General features: G+C 50.4%; 6 protein-coding genes across 10 annotated transcripts in view; 1 reads left to right on the top strand and 5 right to left on the bottom strand.

Annotated features, from left to right (window-relative positions):
* Positions 1-1,873: 1,873 nt before the first annotated feature.
* On the bottom strand, positions 1,874-8,721 carry LOC117639875. The gene is made up of 5 exons (XM_034375822.1): positions 8,707-8,721; positions 7,585-7,664; positions 5,775-5,901; positions 3,121-3,273; positions 1,874-1,921 (listed from the first exon to the last, which is right to left on the bottom strand). Exons 1-5 carry the CDS (start codon positions 8,719-8,721, stop codon positions 1,874-1,876), a joined length of 423 nt encoding a protein of 140 aa, XP_034231713.1.
* A 2,001-nt stretch (positions 8,722-10,722) lies between these two features.
* Positions 10,723-11,382, bottom strand: LOC117639874 (the record flags this gene model as incomplete). The annotated part of the gene is made up of 2 exons (XM_034375821.1): positions 10,723-10,865; positions 11,192-11,382. Coding segments are annotated over 2 exons (225 nt in total), but the record flags the coding sequence as incomplete, so codon positions are not given.
* A 1,829-nt stretch (positions 11,383-13,211) lies between these two features.
* LOC117639873 lies at positions 13,212-15,519 on the top strand. Its single transcript, XM_034375820.1, has 5 exons — positions 13,212-13,729; positions 14,241-14,393; positions 14,469-14,611; positions 14,720-14,889; positions 15,396-15,519. The coding sequence occupies exons 1-5, from the start codon at positions 13,212-13,214 to the stop codon at positions 15,459-15,461; spliced, it is 1,050 nt and encodes a 349-aa protein (XP_034231711.1). The 3' UTR covers positions 15,462-15,519.
* A 303-nt stretch (positions 15,520-15,822) lies between these two features.
* Positions 15,823-17,850, bottom strand: LOC117640095 (NEDD8-conjugating enzyme Ubc12). Its single transcript, XM_034376332.1, has 4 exons — positions 17,572-17,850; positions 17,061-17,155; positions 16,762-16,968; positions 15,823-16,684 (listed from the first exon to the last, which is right to left on the bottom strand). Exons 1-4 carry the CDS (start codon positions 17,675-17,677, stop codon positions 16,544-16,546), a joined length of 549 nt encoding a protein of 182 aa, XP_034232223.1. The 5' UTR covers positions 17,678-17,850; the 3' UTR covers positions 15,823-16,543.
* A 518-nt stretch (positions 17,851-18,368) lies between these two features.
* LOC117640093 lies at positions 18,369-23,268 on the bottom strand. Of its 5 annotated transcripts, none has more exons than XM_034376327.1 (10): positions 23,169-23,268; positions 21,960-22,182; positions 21,779-21,869; positions 21,517-21,700; positions 21,331-21,431; positions 21,088-21,241; positions 20,899-21,011; positions 20,569-20,811; positions 20,253-20,483; positions 18,369-20,159 (listed from the first exon to the last, which is right to left on the bottom strand). In XM_034376327.1, exons 2-10 carry the CDS (start codon positions 22,166-22,168, stop codon positions 20,019-20,021), a joined length of 1,467 nt encoding a protein of 488 aa, XP_034232218.1. In that variant the 5' UTR covers positions 22,169-22,182; positions 23,169-23,268; the 3' UTR covers positions 18,369-20,018. The 5 variants fall into 5 exon arrangements, with proteins under 5 accessions (XP_034232218.1, XP_034232220.1, XP_034232219.1 ...); XM_034376329.1 differs by having other exon boundaries at positions 21,103-21,241; XM_034376328.1 differs by lacking the exon at positions 23,169-23,268 and adding an exon at positions 23,028-23,142.
* Positions 23,269-23,420: 152 nt separating this feature from the next.
* Positions 23,421-26,910, bottom strand: part of LOC117639872 — a 58,631-nt gene continuing 55,141 nt past the window's right edge. Inside the window, exon 12 of the mRNA XM_034375819.1 lies at positions 23,421-26,134. Coding sequence (XP_034231710.1) covers positions 25,657-26,134 — 478 coding nt within the window. The 3' untranslated portion in view covers positions 23,421-25,656. The remainder of the gene's footprint in view (positions 26,135-26,910) is intronic.

Here is a 26,910-nt window from a genome sequence, read left to right as displayed (position 1 = left end):
AAAATTGTTTGGAATTTGCTTGAATTTTAACTCATTGAAAATATTTTAATTATTGGTATGGAGGGTTCCGGTGAAATGGGCATTCGAAAGCTATAAAACTTTTGCTCTGCTCATACGTGTCTGCAGGTTTTGTCTCGGAAACATTTTTGATACACACCATCATTTCCCTTGTAAAGTATCGTTATCTTTATTCGGAGTAAAAAAAACTTGAATTGTTCTAAAAAAAAAATAATTTCTACACCTCGTTTCAAAGTCGCAGAGACGTTGGAAAAATTAGTCACGGCACCATTAGCATAAAACGGAGCAGGCACTACTTCCTCGTTTGCTCGCATAACGCTTTTTCCCGCTCAAATATTCTTTTGCTTTCTCATCATGCGCCTTACGTCTCGTTGAGGAGGAAGACCGCGCCGCCGCGTCCCCCCCCTCCCCCCCCCCCAGTGGTCGGTCTGTTACCGCTTGGAAATACAACCAGCGTTAACACACACTTAAAATAGGGCGGCGCTATTTAAGTAATGTACCTCCTCGACGGCGCTCAAAAGTTACGGCCCGCAAATTGAAAAAAAATATAGTACCTTGATGTTTTCCTGAGTCGTGAATGAGCTACGCTACGCTTCCAATAACAAGCCCGTCACGTGGGCATTTCCCGCCACAAAAAAAAACAACAGCTAGAGTCAGTCGGTGCCGCCCCGCAACAGTGTTCCGTAACTTCACCGCCCTATCCCCGTGCGGATTTCGAATTATTAATACCGCGCGCGATTTGGACGCGGACGATCGTATCTCGGGATATACGTTCCGCCGTAGCGGCTTTTACTGTAATTAATTAGTTAAAACGAAACCAGCCTGTCTACCTCTGTGTGCGTGTGTGTGTGTGAGTGCGTGCCTCGGATCGCTAAGTATTCTGTTGCACTTTGTTGCGCGCAGCTTTTCGCTTTTCAACCAGCCCGACTGACTATGAAGTAGGAGTGCCCGGGCTGCGCTCTGCAGATTCCCCTTGCATTCAAGGCGAGACTCCCAGCGGCAGGCTGTTCCGTCTCGTGTCCGTCATCCTGGAGTCTTCTGGACTGTTGGAGACAGTCGGCAGTGCGGCCCGAGTTCCGACCTCTCGAAATTCACGACGAATTTATTCGGATTCATCGCCTAGCCTGCCGCCCATGTCTCTCCAGTAGACTCTGCAGCTTGGCAACCAAGTCTCTCCAGTAGACTCTCCAGCCTGGCACCCAAGTCTCTCCAGTAGACTCTCCAGCCTGGCACCCAAGTCTCTCCAGTAGACTCTCCAGCCTGGCACCCAAGCCTCTCCAGTAGACTCTCCAGCCTGGCACCCAAGTCTCTCCAGTAGACTCTCCAGCCTGGCACCCAAGTCTCTCCAGTAGACTTTCCAGCCTAAACACCCAAGTCTCTCCAGCCTGGACACCCAAGCCTCTCCAGTAGACTCTCCAGCCGGCCATTTCCCCCAGCCTTCTCCAGTGTGGCCGGCGCGCACAATAACCCGGCTTTCGGTTCCTTTCAATTGCCTCCCTTCCAGGCCTCGCAGGCCTCCCAGGGCAATGGGCCGTGGCACACGCATAGCCTCGCCAGTCTCGCCAGTCTCGCCCAAATTCTTGGCGCCACTTCGCGCTCCACAGCAATGATAACGACCCCCGAGCCATTTCGATGAAAGTGAAGCGTGTGATGAGCGGAGGAGGCTCGACTGAGCCGCCTGATAATTAGAAAGGGGCGCCGACCGTTCGAGCAGGACCCCGGCCACAAAAATACTTTCAATTTCTCTTTTTTCTAGTGTGTGAGTGGGTATGTGTGTGCGTGTGCGCGAGCGTGGTGGGAGAGTACGGTTTTGCAGTCAAGTTCCAACTCGGTTTTCGTTATTTTTCCGTTTCGTTCAGTGTTCTTCAGCTTTTTCATGTTGTTGATGATGATGGTGATTTTGCTGTGATAGATACGGTAGTTTTTTTATGTACCATAGCAAAAGAAATAATAATTTTATTGCAATTTTTAGGTCATTTTAGGCAGGGTATGTGTTGGAAATGAAGACACAATATTGATTGAGACACTTTATACTTTATTAGTCGGATTCAGTCTTTCACATCTTGCAAAATCAGTCTTAAACTTATGATACACTACGTTCGGCGTCCACCGTACAGGCGAAGAAAGCCACCCCACTGGTGGGCGCGACAGAGATCGACAGTCAGACAGACGGACGCAGATTAAGGATTAGATTTGTTTCCGTCGGATTAGCGGCTAGCCGTCGCGGCCTCAATTGCTGTAATGGATTCAATCAGGCTCGCCGAGGAAACTCGATCGGAAGCGGGGAGTCGGGCGCCGACGCGGAAGGAAGCACTTCCCAAGTTTTTTTTTTTTTACCTCCACTTTTCCCCCGTTTTGTCCCCACATTTGCCTCGAGATTACAGTGCACGCTGCTGCGGGTCCACTGTGTCGTCACCGCGGTCCCCACGCCCCGCCGCGGCAGCACACGCGAACCGCGCCACGCGCTAGTGAGATAGATAAAGATCGAATTTACGTAAATTGTTCATCCACTACACCAGGAAAAAGCAAGGGCTGTTGCGTGGCCCGGTCACGCTAGGACGGCCGCTTTGCGGCCACTGCCGCCACTTGCAGTGCCGTGGCTGCCGGCGAGCCAGAAGGCGAGCCAGGGCCCCTAGGGCTGACCATTGGCGGCAATTGCTCTGTCCAGGCTGACTCTCTCGCGTCTCTCTCGCGCTCGCGTTGCGCCCGTCGGGGCGCGAGGGAGACGGAATGATGGTTCGGAAGCGCGCTGCCCGGCTGTCCCGGCAAAGTGTTGCCGCGGCGTTCCTTTGGTCCGGTAACGCGTTACCCCAACAATGACAGTGGCGCGGTCCGGGCCTGCTCGCTCTGTCTCGCTCTGTCTCTCTCGCACCCCCTGCGCGACGCCCCTTGCGTGCGAGAGAGACAGAGCGACGGTTCGGAATTGACTTGCAATCCGGCGGCCGGCGGAGAGAGCGATGGTTGTTTCCACATTCGGGGGACTCATCGGCAGATCAGTCATTGGTGCTGCTGAGGCTGCTGGTGCTGCTGTTGTTGGTGTTGTTGCTGCTGGTGTTGTTGCTGCTGCAGGTGCTGCGGGGGCTGCGAGTGCATGGGCATGACCTGCATGGGCTGCATGGGCGGCATGGCGACGGGCACTGGCGGTGCAGGCGCCGCGTTGACGGGCAGGGGCTTGATGGACTCGGGGTTCTTGGCGATCGGGCAGAGGCACGGCACCAGCTCCACGGCGCCGAGGCCCGGGTACGGCGGCGACATCTGGAAGCCAAGGAGGGCACCATTTAGGACAGTTTCTTTCCGATTTTGTGCATAACTCTAGCGGCAGCTTGCGATAAGGTGACCAGAGTGGAAGACGTCACAGAGTATTTTAATTTTTGAAAATTGAGGCATGGACTTGGATGAACGTCAGTGAGGTTCGGAGTCGACTTTCCACGAACTGGTGTGGATGTGAGGTATACCTCGGGCTTGGCTTTCGAGCGCATCGTGTAACCCCGTACCGCCCCGTACGCGTTACGGGCAAACGGACGAACGGACGAACAGAAACGCCGTGGGGACTTTCCCCTATGCTAATGTCCGCACAAACGCACGGAGCGTGCAGTGTAGTGACCGGCGGACGAGCCGGACCCGCCGGATCGGGTCGCGTCCACGAAGACGACCTCGCCGACCATCATCAGGAACCGGAAATGCCAGGGCAGACTGGAGGCTTGCCGCCAAAAGGGCTCCGACTGGAGGCGTCGTCGCCGACTCATTTTCATAACAGAGGCTGTCTGTCTGGGAGTCTGGGATTAGTCTGGGGCACCCCGCAGAATCCTCCAGACTGGCCTCCAGACTCCAGACCCAGCGCCCGCCTGGAGGCTGCGGACTCACAGTGGCCCAGAAGACCGGCGGAGGCGGCCAAAACTCTCGACGCGTTTTGAGCTCCAGAGTCGCTAAATGGGACTCGAACCCAACGTGTGACCCCTCCAAATGGATTGCTATCCGAACGAGGAATACACTGGTTGGGTCACACGTTCGGTTCGAGGCCTGTTTAGCGACTCTGGAGCTCAAAACGCGTCTAGAGTTTTGTCCGCCTCCACCGGCCTTCTGGCCCACTGTGGGACTCCAGTGGAGACTCATCCCAGCTGGCGCGGCGTGGCGCGGCGGGTGCGAGAGAGACGGCTGCAGGAATGGAATAATCGTGATCTCGTGATAGAAACCTCCCCAGCCGCGCCACTGCAAGGGGGAGGGGGGAGAGGCCACCGGCGCCGGTTGAATAAGAATTAATTGTCCGAATTTTCACCCGGGCTGTTGGGGCTATTAGCACCTGCCTTCCGAACAGTGCTTTCGGCGCCGCGTCTCTCTCGCACTCGCGGGGCGTGGAAGCCAGAGAGAGGGAGAGAGAGAGAGAGAGAGAGAGAGAGAGAGAGAGAGAGAGAGAGAGAGAGAGAGAGAGAGAGAGGAGAGAGAGAGGAGAGAGAGGGAGAGCGAAGAAGCACCGGTTCGGAATCAGCGAGTGGCCAGCCAGCGGCGACGCGGCACCCAAACAGACCCAGCTGGCCGCTATTTGCAGGTCCCGCCCCGTCGCCCACGGTGGGGCCCACGGTGGGGCCCGTGCCCAAATTATCCACCTTCAGAAATGTGTGGCTTTTCCCACCTCAGAGAGACAACGACACATCCATGATTTTTTGGTCAAATCGGTACCCGTCCTCACCAAAGTTTTGGCTGCCCCTCCCCCTTCCGAGTTTAATAGCCTGGTCCACCCTCGCCCCAGCTGTGCCCCGCCGCCCCGCCCCGCCTGGCGTCTACTGCTGGCGCTGAGCTCGAGACGGCTCGGCCCGTCGGACTTGGGACCGGACGGTACAGGTGCTCCCCCCCCCCTCCCCACTGCACCGGCCGTGTTGTGGCATTCCAGCAGGCCGGGCAGGCCGGCCGGGGCGTCTCTGATTAGTGCGGTCCAGCATGACTCGTTCTCTTTCTATCTTTCTTCCTAATCGCGCGTGTGTGCGTGCGTGCATGTGCGTCTGTGTGTGTGGGTCTGTGTGCGTGCGTGCATGTGCGTCTGTGTGTGTGGGTCTGTGTGTGCGTGCCTGTGCGTCTGTGTGTGTGGGTCTGTGTGTGCGTGCCTGTGCGGCTGTGTGTGTGCGAGAAGCCGTTTCCAAACGGGGGCCAATGGCTGCATGCCTCAGCTGCGCTGGCTGCGCTGCAGCCGGTACGGTACGCACTGCTGGCCGGTTCCAGAGAGGGGAGGGCGGCTAGGTTTCACTCTCGCTGAATTGAGCTATGACCGCGGTGGTCCGCGCGCGGCTCGCGGCTCGACACTCGGCCCGGCACTCATCGATCAGGGTGGTGTCCTCCCTCCCGTCGAGCAGTGGAGTGGCTCGCCGAGAGCGGCTCTGGTGGCCGCGAGGCGGACTGGCCCCTGCCCGTCCCGCGTCCACGTCCCACGTCCAGCCCCACTAGTTGCAGGTATCACTGTGTGCACAGTGTAGTACAGCAGTTCGCACGCCGCGGAGTGAAAATGGAACATTTCGCACTCTTCCTGGGATCAGGAAGGAAGCAGAGAGGATGCTCGTGTGCTACTCACGCAAACATTCTCTCTCTCTCTCTCTCTCTCTCTCTCTCTCTCTCTCTCTCTCTCTCTCTCTCTCTCTCTCTCTCTCTCCCCTCTCTCTCTCTCTCTCTCTCTCTCTCTCTCTCTCTCTCTCTCTCTCTCTCTCTCTCTCTCTCTCTCTCTCTCTCTCTCTCTCTCTCTCTCTCTCTCTCTCTCTCTCTCCTCGTACCTGGACGCTCTGCGGCGACAGGGGCACGGCGACGGGCACTGCGACGGTCACCCCTCCGCTGGTGTCGTAGCTGTAGGCGGACTGGGCCGCGGCGCCGTAGTCGCGGATGCCGAACCACTGGGGCGCCCTGCAAAAAAATGAATGAATGAATGAATGAATGAATGAATGAATGAATGAATGAATGAATGAATGAATGAATGAATGAATGAATGAATGAATGAATGAATGAATGAACGAACGAACGAGTGAATGAATGAATGAATGAATGAATGAATAAATAAATAAATAAATAAATAAATGAATGAATGAATGAATGAATGAATGAATAAATGAATGAATGAATGAATGAATGAATGAATAAATGAATGAATGAATAAATGAATGAATGAATGAATAAATGAATGAATGAATAAATGAATGAATGAATGAATGAATGAATGAATGAATGAATGAATGAATGAATGAATGAATGAATGAACGAACGAATGAACGAACGAACGAACGAACGAGTGAATGAATGAATGAATGAATGAATGAATGAATGAATGAATGAATGAATGAATAAATAAATAAATAAATGAATGAATGAATAAATGAATGAATGAATAAATAAATAAATAAATAAATAAATGAATGAATGAATAAATGAATGAATGAATAAATGAATGAATGAATGAATGAATAAATAAATAAATGAATGAATGAATGAATGAATGAATGAATGAATGAATGAATGAATGAATGAATGAATGAATGAATGAATGAATGAATGAATGAATGACTCGGTGGCTGTGTTGCCGGGCAGCCATTAGCCTCACGCAGCGCGGCGACCACCTAGCTCGTCCGCTCGCCCTCCGTCCGAGGCTAGCGGATCAGGGCGGCGCGGCAAAGCCCAGAGCACACCCCGGATGGCGTCATCCCGAAGCGTGCTTCCACCGCGACCGCCTTTTCCCACTTTCGGTGGAGTCGTGCGACGGGCCGCCGCCCCTTGGCCGCCGCCCCTTGGCCGCCGCCCCTTGGCCGCCCCGCAGCGCTGCGTGCGACTCGTTCGGACTCGGTGCCCCCGCTGCCACGCGCTGGGCTCTCGGTGGTGGGCGGCGTTCGAAGGCCCGGCGGTGCACAGTGGGCCAGAAGACCGGTGGAGGCGGCCAAAACTCTAGACGCGTTTTGAGCTGCAGCGTCGCTAAATGGGACTCGAATCGAACGTATGATCCCACCGATGGATTGCTCTGAGAACGAGGAATCCATTGGTGGGGTCACACGTTCGATTCGAGGCCTGCTTAGTGACTCTGGAGCTCAAAACGCGTCCAGAGTTTTGTCCGCCTCCACCGGTCTTCTGGCCCACTGTGCGGCGTGTCTCGGACGCCTCCCAACCCAAGCACGCGCACGCGCCTGGCGCATTATGCATTCTGACCGCCCAGCGCGCCGTGCCGCGCCGTGCCGCGCCGTGCCGCACCGGGGCTGCTTCTTATTCATTGCCCCCGGGCCGTGCTGGCCGTGCTCGAAGTACCTAGTAAAGCCCCGGGGACAAACTGGCCGATGCGCGCGCATGGGGCCCTCGACCTGAATGGGGGCTCAGTCCGCAGATGCAGAAGTCATGCACGTTGTAATGCGTTGTTTCGGAATGCGAAAAATAAACACTCAGAAAAGCGTAGCTGAAATATCAGTGTTTGTCCATTTTAGCCAAGTAAAATTTATGGAACTAATTTATGGAACTCGGGAAAGAAGGTTGGCTCCAGAAATAATATTTTTTCGTAGCCAAAAAAATTGATGGAAGATATTTTTCCCTGGGTCACTGGAAACGACTTACTGTGATTTTGCTCGCGAGGTGGTGAACCAGAAGCCGTGGGCGGGCGACAGCATCCCGAGGGAGACCAGGAGCAGGGAAACCTGCGGAAACAGAGAGACACGTTGAGCTCGCGTTTTTCGTTGTTTGTGGCCTTTGTTGGCACTTCCCGCCGTCGTCGCCACACACGCCCACCGGGCCCCTCCCGCTACCGCCGCTACCGCCCGCGACATGCATGTCGTGATGCTGCATTATCCTCGTCGCCTTCCTGGATGCACGACCGCCGTGCTTCCCACAGTTCAAACGTCCAGACAGGCAGATGAGAGAATTTTTTCCACTTTTTTTAGGAGACTACATCACAGTGGGCCAGCAGACCGGTGGAGGCGGCCAAAACTCTAGACGCGTCTTGAGCTCCAGAGTCGCTAAACAGGACTCGAACCGAACGTGTGACCCCACCAGTGCATTGCTCTCCGAACGAGGAATCCATAAGGGTCGCACATTCGGTTCGAGTCCTGTTTAGCGACTCTGGAGCTCAAAACGCGTCTAGAGTTTTGGCCGCTCCCACCGTTCCTCTGGCCCACTGTGCACAGCCGCAAACTCCTTGTCAGGAGGCTCGCGGCTGCCAGGGACCGCACGCAAATTACGTAAGTTGGAAGGGCTGCGAAAAAAAATGGCCAAAACGGTTTGAGCCCCTCCCGACATGAGCAATCCGCCACGTCAGTCACTTCCCTTCACTTCCCGAAAAGTGCCAAAACGTTACGCTCGCCACGCTACGCACCACTTCACTTTCTCACCGAAACCGCACCGGGCAGCGCCAGCATGGCCAGCAGCAGCATTATTGCAGGGCAGTGCTTTCGTGCAGTCGGCCGGGGCGGCCTCCAGGTCCCCCCTCCTCTTTTCCACTCCAACACCACGAAATTAGTTGTTGTTCTTCACACCGCCACGGGATGGACGCGCAGCAGGGCCACCTTCACTTTCATGCGTGCGCCCCAACACCTTCCCTGACCCGGGCCAACGCCGCCACCTCGTGCTTCACTTTGATTTTTAAATTATTTTTTCTATACGTTTTTTCGCGCTTGGTCCAGTTGGCGACCCTACACTTGGGAAGAGCTCAGGGACTTGGAGTGGAGAGGTGACTCGACTCACCCTGATAGCGGCCATGACGGCAATGGTGCTGGCACTGCACTGCGCTGGGTAGGACGGACGATCACAGACTGAATCAGATGAGGGACCAGGATGGGCCATGGGCCTCGACCCTTCCTGCGGGACCTCCCCCGCCCCGCCGCCTCACCCTGCAGGCCCTGCAGGCCCTGGACCCACGCTCTGTCCCTCTCGCACTCGCGGGGCGCCACGGGTGGGTGCGAGAGAGACAGAGCGACGCCCTGGGACGGGGCTGGAGGCAGACGACGCCGGATTCCATGCGCCGGTCTAATTACAACATGATGTCCGTCTGTCTGACTGTCTGTCTGTCTGTTCCAAAGGACCGAACCGGGGCGGTACTACCCGAACCGAACCCTTCCCGACCCGAACCCGTCCAGATGCAGCGTCATGCCGCCCCGCCACGCCTCGGATCTCATCAGGATGGGAAATGATATTCTATTTGCTCGCAGTACCGACACCGACCCGTACTCCTCGTTTACCTGAACGGCTTGCCTTTGACTCTGAATGCGTGTGTGTGTGTGTGTGCGTGCGCGTGTGTGTGTGGGTGTGTGGGTGCACTGTGTTGGAAACGAGAAAACGAGGAGACTTCAACGCATGGCATGCCTAGAGCGCGCCGGCCAGGCGGCCTACGAAAAAGCTTTCAGAAAATTTGGATCTGGAATGTGGCTATCCCTGCCAAAAAAAAATGCCTCTAGCTGTGAAAGAGTTAGCCGTGTGGCATGCACTACCAGGCTCCATGACCTGCGATGACCCCCCCCCCCTCTCCCCCGGTAGTAAAAAATGCGGCCGAACTCATAAAAAGAGATCATCTCTTCTATTCGGGACGCCACGCGAGGGTTCCCTCACCCACACTGCAACGCGGTGTGAGCCTCACACACACGAACAGGAGTTTTGTCCCCCCGCTGAGGTGGGAGCGCGTTCGGCCCCTAACGCCGCGGGCGGGAACCGGTGTACTGGGCCACTGATAAGCCCGAAGGGCTGCCTCGAGGGAGGGAGGGAGAGAGAGAGAGAGAGAGAGAGAGAGAGAGAGAGAGAGAGAGAGAGAGAGAGAGAGAGAGAGAGAGACAGAGGAGAGAGAGAGAGAGAGAGAGAGAGAGAGAGAGAGAGAGAGAGAGAGAGAGAGAGAGAGAGAGAGAAAGACGATAGGGGTGTCACCTGTACGTCCAACCTGGAGTGGAGAGGTCAGTGGCCTCACAGCACAAGGGCCTGGTCCATTCCAAGACCCCCCCTCCCAGACACACACACACACACACACACACACACACACAAACACACACACACACACACAGCATCACGAAGGCACCAGCACAAAAAGGATCACTTCCTTTATCGAACATTGCTCCGCAGGGGCCCCACGCAAGCACGCATTCTCACAGGCGCGTTTTGAACCAAGGAAGCGAGGTGGCCCATCGGTCAGTGCGACACTGCAGCCTAGATTACATCATGAAGACGTGTTGAAGACGGGAGTCTTCCTATTCGGGTTAAGGCTACCGCATGCGTGTGCGTGTAGTTTGTGTGTGTGTGTGTGTGTGTGTGTGGTGTGTGTGTGTGTGTGTGTGTTGTCTGTGTGTCTGTGTCTGTGTGGGTGGGTGGGCGGGAGCTAAAAAGCCAATGCTAGGGAAATCAATTCGAGAAGTAAGTACCTGCCGAGATCAATGATATACCAGTTTAATGTTATTGATAAATGCAGCGGCCGACACCACGGCATCGAGATTTAAGTGCGACCCTCACGCCGTTTAAGGGGGGCGTGCATCATTGTAATAAACAGCCGCTTAACTGGATATTAACAAGGACTTAATTTAATTTAAAAGTTTATTTTAAATTTTTTTTACGTCTACGTTGGTAATGACAACCTGAGATACTAGGTACCATTCTGCTTTCGGCATCAATCAGAGTTTTTTAAAAAATTGATTTGAAACGTTGCTGAGTGTTTCTCTCCTTTCCTCATTCACATATCGGATTGGGAACCAGGGTTTCGTACATCAAAAAACAAAACAATGACTGGCATAATAATTTTATTTCATGTTTCCAGAATACAGCAACGCTACAGCGCCAGTACATTCGAGGAAATTTGTTTCAGAATAACAATGTTCGTGGTCGATCTTGGCTGTCAGTCGTAGTTGAAGCGCCGCTTGCCGTCGAACCTGGAACAGGAACCAACTAATTTAAGAAGTGTGTCCTTGTTTTACGCGAGGGGGGTTAGCCGGAGTTGAACCCGCGACCGGTGCACAGTAGGCCAGACGACCGGCGCAGGCGGACAAAATTCCAGACGCGCTTAGAGCTCCAGAGTCGCTAAATGGGACTCGAACCGACCGTGTGATCCTACCAATGGATTCCTTGTTCGGAGAGCAATCCATTGGTGGGGTCACACGTTCGGTTCGAGTCCCATTTAGCGACTCTGGAGCTCGAAACGCGTCTAGAATTTTGTTCGCCTGCGCCGGTCTTCTGGCCCACTGTGCGGAGCGCGCACCTGAAGCCGTAGGCGGCGGCGTTGGGCGCGTCCACGAGCGCGGCGTGGCGGTGCGAGTAGTAGGAGCCGTGGGCGTGCGGTGAGCGCGCCGAGCCGCTGGGCTGCCCGAAGGCCTGCCGGGGGTAGAACGCCTCGAACTGGCCGGCGGGCGGCAGGATGGTGGTCAGGCCCGCGTCGTCGGGGTCGTAGGCCAGCACCGCGGCGGGCATGGCCAGGGCTAGCAGCAGCAGCGCCAGCAGGGCCTGGAGGTTCATGGCTGCGAGCGAGCGCGTCAGTATCGTCAGACGCATATTTTCTCGTCATTTTTAAAAACCGTCTACTTTACTGAGCGAAGAAAATGGAACATGAAAGAATGTCGACGCGCGCGACTTCCACGTGCGCGATGCTCGGCAGGCGGCGCCTTCGTCGCTCTGTCTCTCTCGCACTCGCGGGGCGGGCCGTAGGGGAGCGAGCGAGGGAGACAGAGGCTCTGTTCGGAATCAGCCCGTTGACCGGCGCACGTCGCGACGTCGCGACCGAGGCGCACGTGCACACACGCGTGTCCGGCATGCGCACTGCCGCCAGCGCCGCCAGGGCAGCCAGGGCCGCCAGGGCCGCCAGGACGACGACGGTAATGTATTCCAACTTTCTAGGAGCACTTTTCGGTCATCCCCGCCGCGGGTCCCTCGTCACCCCGTCGTCCTGCCGGCCGGGGCACGCGTGCAAGTGCGCCCGCAGGCCCGCACATCGCGGTGCTCCGTCGCTCTGTCTCTCTCGCCCCGCTCGCCCCCCACGAGTGCGAGAAAGACAGAGCGACGACGGCGTACATCGGCCGGCGGGCAGTGCCTGGCAGTGCGCCGCGGCTGCAGCGCTGCAACTCACTGGAGGCGGCGTGGCGGAGCGTGGCGGAGCGTGGCGCAGGCCGGCGGCGTCCTGGATGGTCCTCGCGGTCCTCGAGTGCGGCCGGCCAGTCCGATCGGGATCCACGCACACGGCTCACCTTGGCGACGCCGGGGAGGGGGAAGTCCAGGCTGTGGGCGCGTCGGCGGGGCGGGGCGGCGGCGCGGCACGGGGGACTGGACACGAACAGGTGTCCGTCTGTTGAGACGGCTGCGTGTGTGTGTGTGTGTGCGTGTGTGTGTGCGCTTGGTGGCGGGGCGCGCGAAACCGCCGCCACCACCACCGCGCCTTGCCGCCTGCCGTGCGGCGCAGTGCGGCGCCGCGATGCCCGCTTCGCTTTCTCTGGGCCTCTGCCTCCCTCCCTGCGGTACCCTGCGGTCCCTGCGGCCCCTCTGTCTCTCTCGCTCTCGTTGGGCGTCTCGCAGAACAGTGCGAGAGAGAGACAGCGACGACATGCGCTGTTCGGAATCAGACAACCGGCCGCCCCTCCGCGCAGCAGCGCAACTAGGCACTCATCCTGCAGTGGCGTAGCCGCAGAGTCCCCCCGGGGGGTAGGGGTGCGGTGTGACTCGCGCGTTCGGATCGGGGCGCTTCGTTTTCTAGTGGCGTCGTCGAGCCCCGTCGGGCCACATGTGCCGCCAAGCACAATCTTATCTATAGGGGCTGATACGCCACGACACGCCACTCGCGCGCAGCACGCGTCACGCGTCAGGCACGCGTCGGTGCACTGTGCGGCGCGCGCGTGGCACGCGCTCCCGGCCCGCCGTGCGGCCGTCGTGGTCTTCCCTCGAGGACGACGTCGAGGACGACGTCGAGGACGATGTCAAAGACGACGACGTCGAGGCCGCGGCGCACTGGGCCGCGTAGGGCCACGTCAATCTCCACCAGGTCGTGCCACAGCGATTTGGGCGCCAGATTGCCGGTGGAGGGTGTAGTCACCGCAATCGGCTTATCGGAAATCCCATCCCGACAGTCGATAAAAATAACGCGACGACGCGGCCAGGGCGGCGCAACAGTAGGTCCCTGGTAGTTGCTGGCAGTTGCTGGCAGTTCCTGGCCGGCTTGCTTGGCCTCGTCCACGGTGCGCCGCTGCGCCGCCATGGGGCGATGAGGCAGCGTGCCCTGCCGGGCGGCGCCGACCATGCCGACCACGTACGCGGTCGCGAGGCCGCGGAACGCCGACGCGCACCCCAAGAAGAAGGACGCGCGCTGCCAGGAGCCGGAGCAGGTCGTGAGCACGTACCGCGGCATCGCCGAGGACCAGCACGACGAGCGGGACGCGCGGGAGCAGCGGGACCAGCGGGACGCGCGGAGCGAGCAGGACGACGATGTCGTCGAGTACATGGAGGTCGACGAGGCGGCGCTGGAGCGGCGCAGGCGCGACATGGTCACGCCGGAGGTGTCCTCGGTGTGCAGCGAGGAGCCGCCCACGCCGCCCGCGCCGCGCGCCTCGGTGTCCTCCACCAGCGGCTTCTCTTCGAGCTGCCCCCACAGCTGCCCGCCGAGCGTGCAGTCCAGAGCACCGCTGGAGCTGCCACCGGAGGCCGACGAGGACGTCGACGAGGAGGTTGACGAGGACGTTGACGAGGCCGCCGCCATGCCCACCCCAGACTCCTCCAGGCTGGGGCAACCTCTGCCGCCGCCACACGAGCGGACAAGGTCGGTGGGAAGGGTGTCGAGTTTGTGGGCAATGGGTTGCCTACCTTTCCGGCGTGTGCTCAAATAATTCCAGGTTTTCGCTCGATAAAGACTGTTTAGAGCCGACTTGGGCCTCGAAATAGCGCCAGGAGTCATCATGGAGTGCTCCAACACAATGTACTGCAATTTGGTCCATTTTAAATTTTTGGCCCCAACTATGAAAAAACCACGAAGCCTTAGCGTTTTTCCGAAGAAATCGGTCGACCACCTCGGAATTGTCTGAAATTGATATGGAACTCTCTCATGGTTCCCATAAACAGATGCCCGGTGCCTAATGGTCTTTGACGCATTCCATTTGGTGTGAAAATGGCTTTTCCCGCGACGCTAGTTGAGCTCTGGTGCGGTGAAACGGCTGTGTACGATGGGTTGCCTGCCTCTCCGGCCCATGCCCAAACAATTCCGGATTTTACGTTCCCTCTCAAGTTAAAAAGACTGAAAAGTTACTCTCTTGCATTGCATGTGAATCCCGCAGCCCGGCGGCCTTCAACGACTCCATCATTCCCGAGGAGGACGAGGACGAGGACGCCTTCAGCACGGCGCTGTACTCGGACGTGATAGAGGACGAGGACCTGTACATCACGGTGCCCAGCGAGTGGGACGGCGAGAACTCGTTCGGCTCGTCCAGGTTTGCAAAATTTTCATTGCCGGAGGCTGGAAAGGGAAACCGAAAGAAAAATGTCGATGAATTGAATTGACGCAGATCCGGCGCGGACGAAACCCCCGCCCCTTTCCGGCCGCCCCGCCAGCCCGCCCAGGTGATCGTCATACGAGAGAACAACATCCACAGCCAGAGCAACGGCAACGCGCCTCGGCCTCCCCAGGACGCTCCACCAGATAGACCAGGCAAGTGCAACGTGCCCCTCGCCCTGTCTCTCTCGCACTCGTTGAGACAGATGAAAGTAAGTAGTAGTGTAGCCCCCTCGTCAATGCTGTTTTTGTTTGGGCGTGCAGTGCCGCGGCTGTCGGTGCAGTGCGTGCTGTGCTGCGAGCCACGAGGCGACAAGACACGACTGCTGTCCCAGACGGCGGGCTGCAGGTGGCTGGCCACAGCCTTGGTGCTCTTCTTCCTCCTCGTCAGCCTCCTCCTGCTCAACCTGGCCAACCGTTACAACGACACGGCGGTAAGGTGATCCCACAATGGGTCGGTTCGGTCACAGACGGTCGGTCGGACGGACGATCGGGGGTGGGAGCCGACGGCGGGAACTCTTTTGCGTCCTAGAGGTGAATACAGAGCAGCGCCACCAAGGTACGCCACCCATTTGCCACGCTTGGGGTGGAGGCTGACGCCAGAAACATTTTTGCACCCTTTGAGGGAAAGACAGAGTGTGTGCTGCGCGTCTGTTAACAGCCAGGATTGTTTGGAAGAGCTGGCCTTTAATTCACTGTAGAGCCGCGCCGTCAAGGTAGGCCACCCATTTGACACGCTGCTGCGAAAGCAGCACTGCGGCGGAAAACATAAGCCATACTCTTAGCCGGGATTTGAACCCAAGTGATGTTCCATGTGACCGTCCGTCCGACCGACCGTGTGCGACGGACTGACCCGTTGTGTACAGTGCAGCAGTTTCAAGATTCTCTTAAGAGAAACGTTCTCAACTAGTTTTAAAAAAAAGGAAATTGCTTTCACCAGGCGTCATCAAGCAAAACTAAATTAGTCCCTCAGCAGAGTTCTGACGAAGTTCAGCCGCCGTCTTGAAGAGATCCCAACAAAAATTGTGTAAGTTTATATCTGCATTGTGCCAATAAAAGTGGATAGAAAATTCAGAAAGTATGATGACATTTCCGCTCGCTTCTTGCTCATTTTCCCTAAACAATGACAGCAGCAAGATGACAAGAACAGGTGCAAGGTACAAGTGCTTACTTTGTCAACTTTCAGCATTGGTTCAAACTACAAGAAACTGAAAACAGTCACATAATAAAATAACCTTACTGTATTGTCATGATCAAAATCCAACACAAAAAGTTTGACTATAAACTCTGAGCATTAATACAATTGCTACCTTAACATCCTCCAATGATGAAAGAGCAATGCGGAATAAATCTACAAGCTAGCAAAATGTTTCAGTAACAATAGTTTTGTTTTATTTACAGCAGTCTCTGTCCATAATTATAATGTGGTGTTTCTTAAATATCTAACAAAAATGAAAATAAAAGTTTACATGAAAAAACTTGTGAGCCCTTATAAGATAAACACACATAATAAAATTACAGCAATACATTTGTGTGGAGGAACAAAACATTCCAAGCAATCCTAAACTTTGTTAAATAAAAATTTAGACTAACCGAAGTTATGAAGACATACAGAAGCTCATTCATTTCACCACAGCCTTCCAACACATACAGCCCTAGGCTCTCCTCATCAACATGTTTATTGTTTATTTATTTCATGTTGGAACAATCCCACCGAATATTACCACCTCAATCCAGTGAGTCATAGCCACTAGGTCTACAAGTTAAAGAAGCTCATTTTCACAAGTCATCTATGGAACAGAACAATCCTGTGCATACAAACACCAATATTTTATTTCTAAATCTAATATTTTGCTCTTTTTTCCATTTGTAGTTGTAAGAAGAAGGGAAATTATCACATGAAAATAATCTATCAGGTTCACCGGTGCCAAAATTCCACCGAAAAGAAAAAAAAGACTTCAAAATGTACAGCATTCCTTGCACAAACTGTTAGAGTTTACATAACCAGAGGTTAACAGGCTGGATGCCAATTTTCTGCAGCAACAGAAATGCATAGTTTCAGCTTTCCATTGCAGCAAAAGGGTTGTATCATTTAAGCACTCTTTCAAAATAATAAGAACCCACATATCCCCCCCGAAGCGATTTCTGGACGTTTTGTTCAAACTGTCGACGGTTACTTTGCAGAAGTTCAGCAGCTTCCTTGTTCAAAGGATCCTCTGGATTTGGTTCCTGAAAAAAGTAAAATGAAGAGAATGGTTGTAGGAATGAAACTTCAAAATGCTTGATAGAGTTCAGTCAAATCTTACCAGGAACAAGTACTGAAGTCCATAAACTATTGAATTCACAGTGAGAACAGGTTTCCAATCCTCACGGAGAATATTGAGACACACATTGCCTTCCATATCAATGTTCGGATGATATACAGTGGTCTCACATTTCACCTTAGGGGGTTCGTGAGGGTAGTTTGGGCCAACTTTAAAGGTAAAAACAAATTTTCCATCCCGATAAAAGCCCTAGAAGAAAAAATTATGTTTGAGGTCAATCAAAAACATCCAAAATGTTTGTTAAAACAGATTGAAGCAAACTAAATACAATTTAGTCTTACTTCGTCTGGAGATATTATGAGTTTGAAATTCAATAAATCATCTGGGTCCGGGAATTCTGTACTACATGTCTTAGGCAAGTTCAACTCGTTGATATCTGAAAAAAAAAATCAAAACATTAAACGTGCAATAGAACATTAGTCCTGACAAAACGAACATATTGATTTATTTGAGAGGAGCTTCCACTTTCAAGATAAACAAACAACAGCATACAGCTTAAGGATATAAAAATCTGGGTGAGGATCTGATAAGGTAAAATGTTAAATGATCTGAACAATGAAACGTACAGTCTCGATAGAACCCACTAAATACTGGACAAAATTAGGACACTTTAAATTCTTTCCTAGTCATTTCAATCATGAACAATGGGATATGGGTTAGGTCCGTCACAACACTGGGGTTAGTCCGTGGGAACATTTAACCACCAAACAGTTTCATGGGTCCAACTTTAAGAAAGTTGAAATTGCTGTTTCGGATTAATGAAAATGAACGTTGAGTGGGATGTGTAAATACCTTTGGTAATCCTCAGTTGAGCTGCAGAAGCTTTCTTCTGGTTCCCTGCTTTCGGAGTTGCTTCCCCATCTTTCTTCTGTTGTTTCAGTGAAAAAAGTTTTATCATTGTGCCCAAAGTAGTAGAAGCTGAATTTTAAATCTATGCTTTTGCCCAAGACCATGAACTGAGGCTTGCAAGTTTTGGCACGCAAAACTCGCAAAACTTCGAAGCAAGCTTTTGACACTGAAAAATTTGCTTTCGTCTCAGTCACGGCCAGTGAGATACATTCTGCCCAAAGTGAATCATGCGATCATGCGTATGAGAAACGAAGCGGGCAAACTCAAGCAGAAACCAGAAACAACCAGAAACGCACGGGGAAATCATCAGAATATCTCAAGGAAATTAAGGAAAACACTGATTATCCTAAATTTTCTCAAGTAGACTGGCTCAGTCATCCAAAAATGTTCCATCTACTTTGTGCCCATGAAAACAGAGCAATTAGGACAACAAAAAGTGGAAATGATCCAAACTTCGGTTCCATGGCCTATCATAGTGTTATTATGTTGCCAAGAATCCTACATTACTTGCTGACGCCTTTGTGTATGTGGTCGACATTTCATTCACTTGGCTCACTTGGAACATGAGAAATTTTGACTCTCCTCTAACCATTCACCAGTGACAATGAATATTGCATGAGTTTAGTTGCCAGCACAACCACTGGAGGTCTGTTGACATGTGTTGAACTTCAAACAACTTTTTGACAGAGAGGATGATGGGATCAAATAGGATGTCAGGGATGTCAGTCAAGTAAAAGCAGTTTGTTCATCCAACTGAATTTTATTACACCCATTGAGCATAAAAGGCCACTACAAAATACAATTGGAGTTTTCCAAACACATGGTTTCATAAAATGTATGATGGATGATCCAAAACATTCAAAAATGTCAAAATGCATACAAAATACGTCAATACAATAGTAAACTAAATGAGAAGTTGTGATGACACGCCTTTAGCATGAAATACGAGCAACAGCAGAAGTGGTCTACTTAACTCTTCATACATCTAATTGACAGCGAAAGCAAGCATGACTTGATCAGAAGTATTAGAGATGACAAATGTCACTTTAAAAGGTTGTTTGTTCAAAAGTGCAATGGGCCATAAGTTCTTAATTTAGGAATGTATGAACAAGCACAACATTCAAAGAAAAAAAAAGAATACCAAATGATAATTGAATTAATTTTGGACTCCTTTCCAGAATAAAAATAAATAAAGGTAAAAAAAAGTAAAATTATATGTTTATAACAAAAGTGAGGTAGCGAGTCCTTCCTATGAGGCTAAACCTACAAGTCAGTGCATTTGTAACGCTGTCCTAAATTTATTAACAATAAATAGTCTTACAATAACTACTAGATCAGGAATTTTTTAAAAAAGAGAGTAAGTTTTCACACTCCAAACTCAAAACAGCCTAGGCCCAAGGCAAAGTCGGCAAAACCCCACCAACTGGCTAGGGCATTATGCCACCTTGGATCAATCCTACATATTACACATTGAATATCATTTTATGACACTACACTGAAACAAGTACCCTTTTTTGGATTTGAGCCTCATCTTTGTTTACCTCACAAATCTAGAATTGACAATAAGTTACAAGAAAGGAAAAGCTTGTAATTGTTTAACAATAAAATAAAAGAGGATATATTGACGTACAGAACAGGCAAATATTCCACTATCAGGTAGAATTCAAGTGATCAGAATAGGACAAAACAAAAGTAAAAAAAACAATACACTAAAAGGAATCAAAAAGGAAGAAGGCTCAATACAAATTCATTGGAAAAAAAAGTTATGTGCTTAAGTTTGTTTTATGATCAATTGTAAATTCAATGACCCCCTATTGATAGCTATCTAAAAAACTTAAAATCACAGGCTAGCTGTAACAATCCTTCAGTTCTCATACAATTAAAAAAAAATCTAGAAAAAAAAAAGAAGAAAAAAAAGGTTGATTATCGTCAGCACATTTGAAGTACGACTTCCACACCCGTCCAGAGTCAACATTGAATGAAGCTTGTTAAGATGACCCCTCAGAATAACTAAGGGAAGTGGGGTATTCAGCTTGAAAAGAAAAGAGGCTTTACTGTGAAAAAACTGCTACAAGTACAGGATGTGCAAACTATGGCTTCAACCTAGACCAAATTACTTAAAAACTTATGAGCCACTTCACAAGATGGAGTTGCCACTCGTTAATAAAATTAAAATACTGAATTTGATTACAGCAGCTGCTTTCATAAGGAGATGTATAAAATGAAGTGAGAATTTAAAGAGAACTACCAAGCTAAAAGTAATTTCCATAATCATAAGAAAAAAGTCACTTTAGGACGATGTGATATCACATGATGGGATGGTAAAATTAGCAGGCTGCAATTACATCATCTACATCTCCCAAGGTGGGCTGGGACGTTGCCAAGACGATTCACCGCAGCTTGCGAGCTTTCCCCCGGGTTTGGCCTCCAGCGCCTGCCTTCCTTTTTCCAGTTTGCTGTGGGTCATCCTCATCCACTTCCTCCTTGATGCCTTGCTCAGCCTTGATGCCGTTGTTGACAACATCATCTCCCTGCAGACATTAACACTGTCACTAAAATATTCAATCATAAGCTGTTAAAATACTTTCAAACTAAATGGCATATCAGATGAGAGAAAAACTAACCTGTCCATCATCCATTTCAGCATCTCCATTGGCACCGTCGTCGCCTTCTTCAAACTCAACATCTCCTTCTTCGCCCTCCTCTTCCTTCACTCCAGCCTCCTGGTTCTTCTGAGCATCCTTGAAGTTTGCAATATGCTGATCCCAATCTTCTAGACTAGCAAATACCTTGATAGGTTTTCCTTTAATTTCAATATTGTCCAGTTCAAGTGCTTTTCTGGCTCCCTCAGGATCCTGACACAAGACACAACAAAAAACAAAATGTAAGCCAATAGAATAAAAATAAAGAATAATGAATGGAAGCAGAGTGTAGACTTACCTCAAATTCGATACAAGCCCTACGAGCAGCATAAGATTGATTGTAGCGCACAAAGTGCACATTGTCAATGGTGCCACATGTCTGGAAGATCTTCCAGAGATCTGTAGGTGCTGTTCCATATGGAACTCCACCAATAAAGACTGCATTAATGAATTTACGTCCATCCCAGTGACGCACACGAATTTTATCTTTACCAAGGAAAGTATCATTCTTCATAAGAGCTTTCCTTGCACCTTCCTCATCCTAAAACAGGAAAAAGAAAGCCATTAAAAAGAATCCTTGAAAATGGGCACGTTGAAAAAGGCCACAAATAGGAGGCATTCAACTCACTTCAAATACTATTAATGCTCGTCGAATAGAGGAATCCCTAGGAAATTCAACCCATACGGAGCAAATGTTGCCGCATTCCTTAAAATAGGCAATGACTTCATCGCGGGAGGATCCTGTAATGCAAAAAGATCGTTGTGGTGGAAATGAATACAAAAGTTGAGATTCTTGGGTACTTCAGACCTTACAGACCTACTGACGACTTACTGTGCAGAAGGCCAAACACAGCCACACCCAAGGACTGCACTTGACACGCTCTCCAACTGCGCCAACGGACAACTGAGATTGGAGCCTCGTTGAGCTGCGATCCATTCTTTGCCAGAGCCTTGGCAACTGCATCTTCAGTCTATCAGAAATCACAACAAAACAATGAGAGTTAAATACAAGGTGCAGAGTATGATGCAGCACAGAAAGAAAGTTACAGTGGGAAGTTACCTCAAAGAGAATGTGTGCTTTGCGGTTGTCATGTTTCACTCGTACACCTTTAATGACACCGCAACCTTCAAAGTGTACCCACACATCTTCCTCAATCACATCTATAGAAAATAATAAAAAATCATTAGTCAGGTACGAGTGGGCTACATGAGAGTAAACACTAAGACATAGAATACAGCAGCTTACCAGCACCACATTCCACCTTAACAGACGTGTTTTCAAATTTAACATCATTCTTTTCAGGTACATCAACAATGATGTGGCGGCCCTCCAGCAAAGAGCCATGAACACCAAGAGCCTTCTCCACTGATTCTTCTTGAGTGAATGTAAACACTCCTTCATCACGGGCACCATTTTTCACAAACTCCATCTGACACAGAAAAGAGCAACAGAGTTGAGGTAAAATTGCTTGTACTAGCAAAGACTCCACTTAGAAGCATTGACCAACCTTTTCAATTGGTCCACAGTCCTTGAACAACGCTGTCAACTTAGTTTGCCAGTCAGCAGCATGAGAGGGAAGATTCCTCACCAACACAGTGCTATAACAAAAAGGAAAGACAATAAAAATCCCCATCTCACAGATAAACACAATTAAAATTTTTACGTTAAATTAAAGAATGCGTCATTACCAATCCTTATTCACAGCATTTGCCTGTGAATTGGGATGTTGGTTTGAACGGTTGTTGGGACCACCACGGGGATTTCCTCGGCCTCTGAAGTTACTGCGACCTCTCTGGCCTCTGCCTCGGGGTCCTCCTCGGCCCCTGCCACCACCCTGATAGTGGTTTCGTCCTCGGAATCCACCCCGACGAGGGGTAAAGCCATTTTTCTCTGCCATTTCAAGAAGTTACTCTAAAATAAAAAAAGACAAAAGAAAATAAAAACAAGTGAAGATGAGGATAACATTCAGCTCATGAATAATTTATGTGTGAAACACATCTCGTGAAGATCAATTGGAAATAAGACTACTACATAAGTATAAGAGAAATCAAAATGTTAAAAATTAATATAAGCCCAAAAATGGTAAAAATCGGAAAAAATTAGGTGACAGTTGTTTCAGAGTGATCAAATGCTGATGAAAGAGAGAGACAGAGCACATAGGTTAGGGCGAAAAAAAGGAGTATGAATAAAATCGATAATACAATGCAGAGGGCATCTTCGTGAGGAGATATTCGTGAAAATGCGTTCAGAGTCATAAAGAGACATTAAGACGAGGCAAACAGCAACTTCAAAACGTGAAAATGGGAGATCTGCCGGTAGCTGTCTTGGAGTCGGCCGCTATCCGGGGGCCATGACAAATAGGCCCCGGACGCGAGACGAGACACCCAACGCCCGGCTCATTTCAACCAAACGAAGTGGTATTCGGATCAATCATGATGAGAGGAGCGCGGAAGATGATAATACCGCCCAAAACATAATTTCGCGAACGATGGAAAGTTTAATAGAGAAATTTATAGACAAATCGCCCTCCCGAAGCGTCAGCCCATGACGTATAGCCTAAACAAAGCTTGGAGGCGTCAATGAAAAGAAGTAAATTTTGGCAGAAAGTTGGACTTAAAACTGCGGTCTAAAAGGCAAGGGATCAAAATGAGTGTTTGAAATGGCTAAATTCAATATATTTCACAGTTTAAGGGAGTTAGTTGAGTTTTCATCTGCCTCGCAAAGAGCTTGACGCCGCCGAGGACCAAGTGACAAACCTGGACCCAAATTATCGATTACAGGATCGTCGTATCAGACAGAAATGGGGGCGGGACTCGCGAAATGGAGAAGGAGCGAGAAAAGAGAGACCACTTTTCAGCTTTAAAGTCAAATAACAAACAAAGCAGAACGAAAATTACCGAAAAAAGAATGGACTCCTGAAGAAAGTCGGCCGGTTCCGGAGAAGGTTCGTGCACGGCTGGTTCCGGTTGTTTACCGCACCGCCTTCCACTAATGCCCTTAGTGCGTTCGAACGAGAACGAGCTTGGGATCTACAGGACCGTGAGCCGCGTGGCGCTTATTTTTGATTCATCAGCAGGCAGGGGGTATGTCCTCGTCCTTCCCTGATAAGAGCTGTGCGTAGAAGTAGGAGCAGTGAACGAGTATAGGACACGGATTTTATCAATATTTTATTTATTGTAACGCAGTCTGGTTTCACACTACATCAACTCGGAGGGTAGTAAGTAAAAATAGATTTTTTTTCTCTTCTCATAAAATTATCAATGACCTCCATCTTCAAAATTTTTCCCTCTTAACAGGTATTGAATTTCGACACCACATTTTCATAAAAAACAGATCAAGACTTTCACATACATTACTTTACAGAAAATGATACAATTCTAATATGGTACAGCAAATTAATTTACAAAAACTCAATATTTTTTCCAGAAAAAATTAACATTGTAGAAAAAGAAAATTTTAGAAGACAATCCAACATTTAATAAGTTAGCTATAAATAATAAAATTATATGCAATACCAAAAGGGCAATGCCAACAAGAAAACAAGAGGTCTCACATAAATAGAATAGATTTGAATCTGGTACGTTCAAAATATATCTAATATACATACATCACTTTTGTATCAAAACACTATGTACATAAGCTTTTGTCAGTTACCAATCTAAAAAGTTGATCAAACTGGTAAAGGTTTTCAAAAAATTCCCATGAGTATCACCTTATGGAAGTAATAAAGCAGATACTCACAGGAATTGAATCATTTTTCACCCTTCATATGCTACTATTTGGAGCATCTAATCTTGATGATTCACATCAGCTTTACTTTCCAGTCTATCGCCAAACTGTCACATGAATGCGATCCAGTCTGATAATCTCAAGTAAAGCCAAGGGATTCAATTCAAATCACAAAAACTTTTGCAATCTGCTGGGGCTGAGCTGATGTCATTTTAGAATAGAAATAATTTTTTTGATAGAAAAGTCTTCCTGTGTCAATCACTGGATGCAAGAACAGACAAGTTCTGGAAAACTATATCGACATACCACTCAGTCTTCCAACAAATCACATAACAAAGATAGCGAAACCAAAAAATTAGCAACGCTTAATACTGCACAAATTCATGAGAAACAAATAACAAGAATCACGTGCATAAAATACAACTATTTACACATTAGTTCCAGTGACGTACATTGGTCGGAATGATGTCGATCAAACATCAGAAATTTTGACATCACAACCGAGAACAATTGATGTGATTCAACACCATTTCGACCAACAAAAATTCATTGCACTGGTCATAAACAGAGAAGGACACCCTCTTTGTTTTCCTACAGGCGAGTATAAGTCTTCATACCCGCCCTGCTTGATCTGCGCATCTAATTTCTATAAAAATTACTGATGCGCAGAGTGTATGGCATTCCATCAACATGATACAAGACTTCAACGTAAACCTAGGTAAATCGGTACTTCATTATCAACTAAGTATTTTTTTTTTACAACAGTTGCATAAAGCCCGACCAGACTAAAATAAAACATTTGCAATTAATACAGGACGTTTCAAGACACCTGCTAACTTTGTCATGTCAGAATACAGTATGGCAGTTCACATGAGAAGGTTTCAAGCTCAGCCTGGGAAGAGCGTCCTTGTCCTCATGGATTCTTCAGGTATAACAGTACACAGTGCACACCAAATCTAAGGACCGGCCAAGAAAGATTGTTTTTTCAAACTGTTTGTACTCGTTTCCTTTAGCTTCCGGGCAGTAGCTTGCATCCGACTGCCGTCTGCCCTCTCCTCGAGGGCCACCGAGGGCCACGCTCCCACCAGGACACGCGCCTGCCATGCGGCAGCATGCGGGCACGGCTATCGTCGTCTGACTCGTCGCGTTTTCGTCACGTCCTCGTCACGACAACGCAGTTTAACGTCCGGACAAGTGTAAAGAGGCGTCTTCGTCGATAATGACGTGCCAGTTCAAGACCTCCAGTATGCTAGTCACGGGAAACGTTCGTCACATCTGTCACGTTCGTCACACCTGTCACGTTCGTCACGCATGTCACGTACGTCACACCTGTCACGTTCGTCACGCGTGTCACGTACGACACACCTGTCACGTTCGTCACACCTGTCACGTTCGCCACACCTGTCACGTTCGTCACACCTGTCACGTTCGTCACAACTGTCACGTTCGCCACACCTGTCACGTTCGCCACACCTGTCACGTTCGTCACACCTGTCACGTACGTCACACCTGTCACGTACGTCACGCATGTCACGTACGTCACACATGTCACGTTCGTCACACCCGTCACGATTGTCACGCATGTCTCGTTCGTCACGCATGTCTCGTTCGTCACACCCGTCACGTTCGCCTACACGACTAACTGCGTTGCGACGCCTAGTATCTCTTGTGCTGCGGCCGTGCGTGCTGGTGGCGCCAGTCGAGGTGGTCCCGCGTGGAGCCGCCGCCGTTGCTACTGAGGTGCTGGCCGTGGTGATGGTGGTGGTGATGGTGGTGGCGCTTCTTCTCGGCGGCCGCGATGGCGGAGGGCTTGACGCCGCCCTGCGGGTACACGGCGGCCACGTCCGTGACGACGAGCTCGGAGCCGTCCCTCATGCCCTGGCCCAAGCCCTGGCCCATGGCCTGGCGGTAGGCGTGGTGCGGCTCGTCCATGGTCTCCTTGCGGCGCAGCGCCGCGTGCACGGCCTGGTGGTGTGCCTGCGCCTTGGCGCCCGCGGACTGGTGCAGGTTCTCCCACGCCTGGCGGTAGTAGCGGTTCAGGCCGCCGCGGCTCTCCGAGCTGCTCGAGTCGTACGAGGCCACGGTGTTGCAGTCGGGCGAGGCTCGGTGGCGGTAGTGTTTGGCACTTCGATTTCTGCGGGAAACGAAACAGGAAAAGACAGAGGGGTTTAGATTTCGTTGTGGTGGTGCGGGCGGGGTGCGCGGACGGGGGGAAATTGTAAGTTACTCGCCACATGGCAAACATAAGTGAATCTCGCGCGATCTCGCGTGTCGGAAATTGTTTTACCAATGGAATTTTGTCGAATCGAAATTTTAAAATCGATAAACTATAAAATCAAAAGTGCAAAACATGCCCTGTAGACCAAACCAGGGGCGGAATTTCTTACATTGAATCCCCATGCACGCAGTTTGTACACATATTCTTTTATTTTACAACGTCTCGATCGTATATTTGCACAACATTCTGCGTGGCGTCGAGGACTCTGTCCCCCAGACATGCAAACCGTATTCACATCGCCATCCTAGCGCCTGCAGCGTAGGCAAGCCCGCCCTGGCGCCATGCGCGGTGGGGAGACGGGTTGCCTACCCGCACGGCGCCTTTAGCGTAGGCAAGCCCGCCCTACCGCCATGCGTGGTGGAAGGACGGATTGCCTACCCGCACGGCGCTTCACGCTCGCGAGCAGTCTCCTCGACTTAACGCAAATCGGATAACACTCAACACAGTTAAAGTACACCATCAACAAAACAAAACTACATTTCGTGCAGCGAACAGTAACAAAACATCCAGCATGCTGCAATGACAAACGTAACCGATATCAAGTGAGTAATACAGGGAACCTTGGTAGAGACGCATGCCAACCACAAGACTGCAAAAAAATATCAACAACACCAAAAAAACTACAAAATAAT

The sequence above is a fragment of the Thrips palmi genome, unplaced genomic scaffold (genome assembly GCF_012932325.1).
Source record: "Thrips palmi isolate BJ-2018 unplaced genomic scaffold, TpBJ-2018v1 HiC_scaffold_12, whole genome shotgun sequence".
NCBI lineage: Eukaryota > Metazoa > Arthropoda > Insecta > Thysanoptera > Thripidae > Thrips > Thrips palmi.
The sequence above is the reverse complement of the archived record's forward strand: the minus strand, read 5'-3'. Positions and strand labels throughout refer to the sequence as shown.